Source organism: Antrostomus carolinensis, unplaced genomic scaffold (assembly GCF_000700745.2).
Source record: "Antrostomus carolinensis isolate BGI_N321 unplaced genomic scaffold, ASM70074v2 scaffold20735, whole genome shotgun sequence".
In the NCBI taxonomy this organism is placed as follows: domain Eukaryota; kingdom Metazoa; phylum Chordata; class Aves; order Caprimulgiformes; family Caprimulgidae; genus Antrostomus; species Antrostomus carolinensis.
Window position 1 is genome coordinate 1 of NW_010314523.1, and position 8671 is coordinate 8671.

At 45.6% G+C, this 8671-nt stretch overlaps 1 protein-coding gene across 1 annotated transcript; it reads right to left on the reverse strand.

Annotated features, from left to right (window-relative positions):
* Positions 1–1161: 1161 nt before the first annotated feature.
* Positions 1162–2911, reverse strand: LOC104517823 (methyltransferase-like protein 7A). Its single transcript, XM_010167680.1, has 2 exons — positions 2408–2911; positions 1162–1398 (listed from the first exon to the last, which is right to left on the reverse strand). Exons 1-2 carry the CDS (start codon positions 2909–2911, stop codon positions 1162–1164), a joined length of 741 nt encoding a protein of 246 aa, XP_010165982.1.
* Between the last annotated feature and the right edge of the window lie 5760 nt (positions 2912–8671).

Consider the following 8671-nt stretch of genomic DNA (forward strand, 5'->3'; position numbering starts at 1 on the left):
GGGGGTGGGGTGTGTGCCTGCCCTCGCACCCCCGTCCTTTGTAAAGAAATACTTGTGGTTGAGCAAAAGTTTGATGTTAGGAGTTTACATCTGCTCGTTCTGTGAGGCTGGAATGTGAAGAGCTGTGATGGAGCGAGGGGAGTGGGTTGAGCCCAGCTCCACTGCTTCCCAGCTGTCATGGTGTAACCCCAGCGCCAACTCAACCCCAGGCAGCCACTCGCTCGCTCACGCCCCTCACAGTGGGATGGGGCAGAGAATGGGAAGAGTAAAAGTGAGAAAACTCATGGGTTGAGATAAAAACAGTTTACTAGGTAAAACAAAAGCAAGCAAAGCAAAACAAGGAATTCATTCACTGTTTCCCATGGGCAGCAGGTGTTGAGCCGTCTCCAGGACAGCAGGGCTCCATCACGCGTAACGGTTACTTGGGAAGACAAAACCCCATCATTCCAAACATCCCTCCCTTCCTTCTTCTTCCCCAGTTTTATATGCTGAACATGATGCCATATGGTCTGGAGTGTCCCTCTGCTGAGTTGGGGACAGCTGTCCTGGCTGTGTCCCCTCCAACTCCTTGTGCACCCCAGGCTGTTTGCTGGTGAGGTGGGGTGAGGAAAAGAAAAGGCTTTGACTCTGTGTGATCCCTGCTCAGCAATAACTAAAACATCCCGGTGTTATTGACACTGTTTTCGGCACAAATCTAAAACATCCTGGTGTTATCGACGCTGCTTTCGGCACAAATCCAAACCAGCCCAGTACCAGCTACAAGGAAGAAATTTAACTCTGTCCCAGCCAAAACCAGCACACCAACGTGGAGAACACCTGAAGGAAACATTTCCCAGAGTTAACCAGACGTAGGCAGAAGTTCCCTTGAGTTAATATATCTTTTTTTCTGCCTGCTGAGCTATTCTGCAGCCTCCTCCTGGGATCTTCCATAGGCTGCGCTGGTGTTCGGTGAGGCACGGTCAGCAGTGCGAGTGCTTCAAAGGTTTTTAGAAAACTGACCCTATCTTCTCGTTTGACGCTTGAATCAGAAATGCAGTTTAAGTCCTTCACCTTATTACCTACTTTTGGAGGTCTGGATTAGCCTATGCTGTGTTGTTTGCATTGGTTACGTCAAGGAATTTCTGGGGGGGCAGGGGAGAAGGCCCGGCAGTGTGGTGTGAGTTATTTAACAGCGTACCCGATGATGTGAGGCTGAATGGGCGTCCAGGGCAGCACTATGCTTATGTGTTGTAATTTCAGCTCCGAGAAGTTGGCCTGTTCGAGATTCTTCCATATCTCTCTCGTTAGGCAGCATCCATCAAAGAGAAGTTTCCAAGTCGGATAACAGACCTGCTGCCAAAAATACTTCCAGCTGGAATGATCCGCGGCCACGTGCTCTAAGAAATAGAAGGCACCTCCCTGGGGAAAACAAAGTCATTTTACAGAGCAGCAGCAGGCACTGGGGTTACGTTGAACTTCTCCCTCCATCCCACCTCCTTTCAGATACAGAGTGAGTGCAGTTTGCTCGCTCATCAGTATTCTCCCACCCTTTCCCTGCCTGCTTTTCGCTTTTGTGGTGTCAGCTGGAATTACTGTTAGCAGGAAACTTGCAGAGATTCAGAATGCCGATTCAGAAAGCACAAAGGATGTACTTATTTGGTCCCTCTTATTAGAGCAATAGTTTGTGGTCTTTTTGTTTCGACTGCAGTTCCTAGTATGTCATTTTTTTTCCAAGGAAACTAAGAGAAATATATAAATCCTGCACAAACTCAACAGTTTTTGACAACCCAGAGGATTGTCTTGAAAGTGCCATTTTAAAGGCTGAAAGTCTCTTGCAAAAATACCCCAACAAAACAGCTTCTTTTAATCTTTAGCTTGATTAGTGTACTACAGGGAATGAAGGCATTTAATTAGACTTTTAGTCATACAGGTAGATCAGCCCCGCTTCTAAGAGGCTACAGCAGTTTATTTAAATATAGACTTTAAGTCTTAGTCAGAGAGCTTCTCACCCAAAGAGAATCTAGTGTGTGTGGGGAGAGACAACACCACAGGAACCAGTTCTGCTTTAAACTAAATACTGTAACTACTTCCAAAATTAGTGGTGGTTCTAGTTACCTGACTACGTTGTTTTTAGGGTTTTACTTTTAAGAACAGGACAGACTGACCAGTATTGTTGCCACTACTGCTTTGCACCATTTAGCAGAGTGGCTGTAAATCTGATTTAACTAGGGAAGGAACCTGGGTCTGGTTTGCAATGCAAGCTGAAAAACAACTTTATGGGTTTTTTTTTTTTTACTGGGTCTGGTTTGCAATGCCAGCTGAAAAACAACTTTATGGGGTTTTTTTTGTTTTTTTTCTTTTCTCTTGGCACAGTGCCTCTGGAATAGATGATAAAGGTGAAAACAAAACTTGTTATTCAGCTACTCACCGGTCTGAGCACTCGCAGTACCTCCTTCAGGGTGCCGTTCACGTTGCGCACAGAGCAGAGGACCAAGGTGCAGATGACGGCGTCCACAGAACCGCTGGGCACCTGGTGCAGATCTTCTCCTGCAGCTACTAGGAAACGCTCATAGTGAATGTGCTGGTTCTTGTTCATGTTTTTCAAAAGGCCTTGCTGGAAGTGGGGATTTACATCAGTGCACGTGATTGTACAGCCTGGGGGGTAGAACTGGAAGTTAGCACCGAAGCCGGTCCCAATCTCCAGCAGCTTCAGCTCTCCTGAGGGGCTCTTGAAGTCAGATAGATTACGAAATAGCTCCTGCTTCTGCTTCTTTGTTTTCTTTTCATGGATTGAAGAAATCTTCTCTAAGCAGAAAGGAAAAAATACTTTCTTACAGAAAGGCTCCCATATGCCCAGGAACCATAGCAGGTAGATGGGCATGGCGAGCAGCGCGAGGCAGGCACGGAGGAAGAAGACGCTGGCCTCTGTCATTTCTAACGTGGGGCAGAGGATCTGTCCTGAGCAAAACTATTTCTTCTGTGTATCAGAGCCCTTGAAATTCAGCAGAACTCTTTCTTCTGTGTATCAGAGCCCTCGAAATTCAGCAGAACTATTTCTTCTGTGTATCAGAGCCCTTGAAATTCAGGCAGGGCTGCACTTGCGTACTTGCTGTGTTCCTCTTGAAGTGTATTCAGCTCTTTGAATTGATTCTGGTAGACTTTTCTCTGAAGTCCAGATTCGAAAGTCCGGTCACAGGCAAGGAAGGGAAAGGCAGAGCTGCAATAGCCAACGGTTACTGTCGCGTCCCCGCTCTGGCAGCAGAGGAGCTGCCAGTTGGTTACATAACCGGGATAAACTGGGCAGTACAACTTTGTGTGTAACCACTGGCAAAATGTCATAAAATGCCCTAATTTGGTGCTCAGCAGTTTCAGGTTACAGGTCATATCTCTTAAAGCAACCGAATGTTGGCTTCAGTGAGCTGAAGGAAATTAATCTGAATTTTGCATTCACTGTAGGCATTTCATTAGGATTTTGATTAACATTTCAGTTAAAACATATTTATTTGAGTTAATTTACCGCCCTGTTGTAAGTAGCTGGATGAGTGAGGCAGCTACTTGCTCTGTGCTCTCTCTGCAACAGCAGTTTTCAGTCTTTACACTTTGTGGACACTTAAAAACACTTTGGTATGTGCATGTGGGCTCCTTCGCAATGAATGACTTTGCTTTTCTTAGTTGTCTTTCAGACCTTTGATGGGAATCGTGGAACAGCGAGAAAACAATTTATTAATTCAGTAATCACTGCGTACAGTGTATGGCTCAGATTTATTAACTCCATAAGCTTGAGTCAACAATGAACAGTCCATTCTATGCTCAATGCATTCTGGAAAACTTTTCCAGCTTCGCAGTCACCAGTGCTTTTCCAAAGGGCTTGGCAGCAGCATGGATTGGCCACTAGCACTTAATTTCTCTGCTCCCAGTGAGCCTGGTATAGGGAAAGGAGGATTTCAGGTCTCTAATAAAGGCAGTTTTATTGTGAATTGCCTTGGAGGTTTTTATTTTGTTGTTGAGTTACCTTCGATGAGTTACGATGAGTTACCTTCTCCCTCTAGTGGTAATAAAGCAAATATAAAATCCAGCAGACAGCGGCATCGTTATTAAACTGCTTAATTAGAAAGACTGAGAGAGCTGGGTCTGTTTAGCCTGGAGAAGAGCAGACTGAGAGGGGATCTCATCAAAGCTGATCAATACCTAAAGGGTGGGTGTGGAGAGGTTGGGGCCACATACTTCTCCATGGTGCCCAGTGACAGGACAAAGAGCAACAGGCACAAACTGGAACACAGGAAGTTCCAGCTGAAGATGAGGAAGAACTTCTTTACTATGAGGGTGTCAGAGCCCTGGAACAGGCTACCCAGAGAGGTTGTGGAGTCTCCTTCTCTGGAGAGATTCCAAACCCACCTGGATGTGATCCTGTGCAACCTGCTGTAGGTGAACCTGCTTTGGCAGGAGGGTTGGACTAGATGATCTCCAGAGGTCCCTTCCAACCACCACCATTCTGTGATTCTGTGAATTAACAAACTCTGTTGTCACACCTTCATACCTCCACCTGTGGCATCTCTATTAGAAAAACAGATTTGAACAATGGGAATTACTTTCCATGCAGACCAGTTGGATGTGTACGGAGCACAAAATAGAGACATGAATGCATTGTTTTTTTACCTGTACCAGGTTTTAATTCCTTGCTGCTACACTGCAGAAAATCATAGAAACGGTTAAACTGTGGCCAAGAGAGCAGCACGTTCTCTTGGTGTCCTTGGGGAGTTTAAGTGGGAAACATTTCGAGTGAAACTCCTGGCTTTTTAAAAGAGACCTCTTGAAGGTGCGATCTGGATTAGAGGGAGGGTAGAAAATGAAGAATTTAAGCACTGGTAAAACATGTTTGTAGAGCTGACAAAAGGGCTCTGAGGACGTAGCTGATCTAGTAACAGCATTTGACAGCGATGAGATTTCTGCCATCTGATTTAACAAAGAAGTTCTGGTTTCTGCTCTGGATGTGGCTGTTCCAAGTGAAATCTGCTGAGAGCATTAGCATCTAATGACCAGTGAGAACCCTGCCTAGTGAACTGGTGGAATGAGCAGTTCCCTGAATAAACAGACATCCTGTCAGGGAGGACTGTGCTGGCACAGGCACTGGAACGCCTGCTCGTAAATACATCCCATAATGGGAAAACTGAAATGAAAATGCTCTTACTGATGCCGTATCTATTATGCATGTGTCCTGTATCGGAAACATTAGAGGTTGGGAATGATTCTCTGCCCTTAGCAAAACGTTCTCCCTCTGTAGCTGCTTGTGTGTATCTTCCGTTCCCTTCCCTCCCTCTCCCCCTTCTCAGCTCCCTAAGATGCCAACTCCTCCTTGATTTTGTATTGGACTGTGGTGTCTCCACTTCTTTCCCATTTGCCTGATTTGCCTCTGTTTCAGAGCTCTAGCCAGAAAACCTGTCTATCAAATGGCAGAAGGTGATTCCCAGTTTGTGCTGTGGTTGCTCAGGAAGTTTTCCATGGTTTCACTCTGGGTAGCCAGCTGCTGCACATGGGCTGACTGTGAGGGCGAAAAGCTTTCTATAAAGCATGAAAGGAGAACTGAAGGGAAGTCCTGTGTCCTGCAGTGCTCGTGGGCATGTACGTCAACATTTAACCGGATCAAAACTGGAAGCTCGACTCCTGCCTGCTCTGAGCCTGTTATCTGGGAGAAACCACCCTTCCAAACCCCACGAGTGTTTTGCTTATCAGTCCTGTGACCGCTGTACCATCGCCCCGCTGACCGGCTGTGATACGGCGTGTGCTCACCACACCTCTCCCCTCTCCCAGCAACTTGAAGGTTTAGGTACTGGCTCATCTTCTAGGTGACACAGAGCTTGCTCAAGACCACTGAACACTTGGGTAACAAAGGGATTACACCCATGGTGTACAAATCTTTCAGGCTATAGCGATCTCTCTGGCTATCCATATCTAACAACCTGTTTAAATTACATTGTTGTTCCAGCTACTGAACTTTGTTTGGTGTCCCTTGGCTTGCACAGTGTCTGTTATAGCCAAGAAACACCCTCACCTGGTTATTATTTCAGAGGCACAGCCAGCCCTTGTGCTTTGCAGAGGCATGGATGTGCCCTATCCCTGTCCTCGGGACTGACCAGGCAACTCAGAGGTCACTACACCAACAGTAAAGGAGAAGTAAGGGCTGTAAGGATGAAATAAGGAAAAGGCAGTTTCCTTATCAAGCAATTTTTGGTTTGTTTGTTTGTACAGAGCAGCTGTGTGCTCCTAAAGAGCCTGTGTGCCTTCAAGAAGCAGCACAGTGCCAGGTAGTTACTGCTCAGATCAAGAATTACAGAATTACCTGAGTTCTGTTGCTGAAGTTCTGGGTGGTTTTGTTCTCTTTTAACCCAAGGAAGGTGTTTATGGTTTTTATTAACTGTACTATTCTGATTCCAGGCAAACAAAACCATTAGCAGGAGTTGTAATATTTATCTGCTTAATAATACAAGGCAGGGTTATTTTAGAAATACTTTCAAACTCTGAGAATGTGCATTTTTGGAGGATTCCCGTCCAACCTGGATCAGGATAATGAACTAGAAGATGGCTCTGACAACTGATCTGAAGGGTCAATCTGTGAACGTGTAACTCTGTAAAGGGATTTTGCTGAACTTTGTGCCTCTTCCCTGGGATGGATTCTCTCCCAGGCTGTGCCAGGATGCCTTAGGTCAATGAGGAACTTGTTTTGTTTTGTTATCACTGTTCAACCTCTGAGGGCGTTGACCTATTTTATTTCTTTAAGCGCTTTGCTTAAAGATATTTTATACAAACTGTAATAACACCCTTGGGGCTCCAGAATGTCCTTGAAGTATTTCTGGTGTCTGACCTGCCCCAAAGGGACCTGTGTGCCCACAGTTCCCAGCAGCTCTGTGGGTGCCCTAGTTGGAAGGCCGGGCGTGCTGCGGCGTTCCCAACCAGGGTTTGGCTTCCCTGGCTGCCGGGACCCTTAGCTGTGTAGAGAAGCTTTTTTTTCTTACATTATATGACTTAATTTTCATGTTTGAATGCTTGATCACCCTGTATTTGTGAGATACTATCCTGTTTCTCAGCAGCTTGTTATCAGTGGATTTTTTTCCTATATTTCAGTGGTTTTATTTCCACTTAGTTCACATCTGCTGATGATTTAAGCCTTAGTGAGAGCCAAGCTACAGAAGGTCCAGTTTGGACTGCAAATTTCTCAGAATCTGTAGCTTTCTGTAGCAGCTTATTTAATGTATAAGTGCTTTTGATTAGTTATAACTTGAGATATCTACATTTTTTAGGTTGTGTCTGCCCTTGTGTTACAGTAGGGTAGTCCCATAAAAGTCAGCGATGTAAAGTGAGGGCAGATTTAGTTCCTGTGTCATTTCTAAAGCAAGATAAATGAGTTCTTCAGCACGGTGCTGTGTCCTGATAGTTTGTCTGCTCAGCACACAACTCCTAAAGCTCTGCTCAGCAGACAAAGATTCAAAATTCTGTGAAGAGGACATTTCCACGAGGTGGATTTTTTTTTTTGTCCTTAAAACAGCAACCTAATATAGTGTTTCAGGTTCTTTCAGCAACCCAGGCTTATCGAGAACAATACACAACAACAAAAACTGCTCCTGAAATTGCAGCCGTAAACTATAGGTGTGACATTCTAGTTTGAAATTCTATGTATAAAGGAGGAGGAGTTGTCTCTCCTAACTGAAGAAAAGTACCTTGGGTCAGTTATTAGCACTCTTTTACTCACTGTTTCCACAGAATCACAGAATGGTGGGGTTGGAAGGGACCTCTGGAGATCATCTAGTCCAAGCCCCCTGCCAAAGCAGGTACATCTAGAGCAGGATGCACAGGTTTGTGTCCAGGTGGGTTTGGAATCTCTCCAGAAAAGGAGACTCCACACCCTCTCTGAGCAGCCTGTCCCAGTGCTCTGGCACCTTCCCAGTAAAGAAGTTTTTCCTCATCTTCAGATGGAACCTCCCGTCCTCCAGTTTGTGCCCATTGCCCCTTGTCCTATCACTAGCCACCACTGGAAAGAGTCTGGCCCCATCCTTTTGACACCCACCCTTGAGATATTTATAAGCATTAATAAGGTCCCCTCTCAGGCTGCTCTTCTCCAGGCTGAACAGACCCAGCTCTCTCAGTCTTTCCTCGTAAGAAAGATGCTCCAGTCCCATCATCTTCATAGTCCTCCACTGGACTCTCACCAGTAGTTCCTGGTCTTTCTTGAACTGGGGAGCCCAGAACTGGACACAGAACTCCAGATGTGGCCTCAATGGGGCACAGTAGAGAGGAAGGAGAACTTCCCTCAACCTATGGCCACACTCTTCTGAATGATGGGGTTGTAGCTGAGGACAGTATTCCATGCTGGACTTCCACCTCTTCAGTGAGCTGCTCCACAGCCCTCTGAGAGACCTGCCTGATGCAGAAGAAGGACCTTCAAGAAGAAACCTCATAGCCCAGGTCACAATTAGAAGGAAGAAGCCAATAAAGCGCCTAGGCAGCCCGAGAGCATCGCTGTGTGTGTGACATAAAAATTGTGGCACTTTTTAAATTTCTTCTGTAAAAAAAGAAAATCCTTCTGCTTTCAGATGGTCCAGGGATGAGGTCACGGAGCTCTTCTTGGTGATACACCTGGGGAGGTGTGTGGCCATTTGAAGTTTTAGCTTATCCTGAAACTGTTAAGAAAAAAAAAAGG

What these genes read in the sequence shown, in the direction of transcription:
- LOC104517823 (XM_010167680.1), bottom strand. Translation starts at nt 2,911, where the DNA reads ATGACAGAGGCCAGCGTCTTCTTCCTCCGTGCCTGCCTCGCGCTGCTC. An exon ending in TACTGCGAGTGCTCAGACCG is followed by an intron (nt 1,399 to 2,407) that starts GTGAGTAGCTGA and finishes TGTTTTCCCCAG; the next exon opens with GGAGGTGCCTTCTATTTCTT.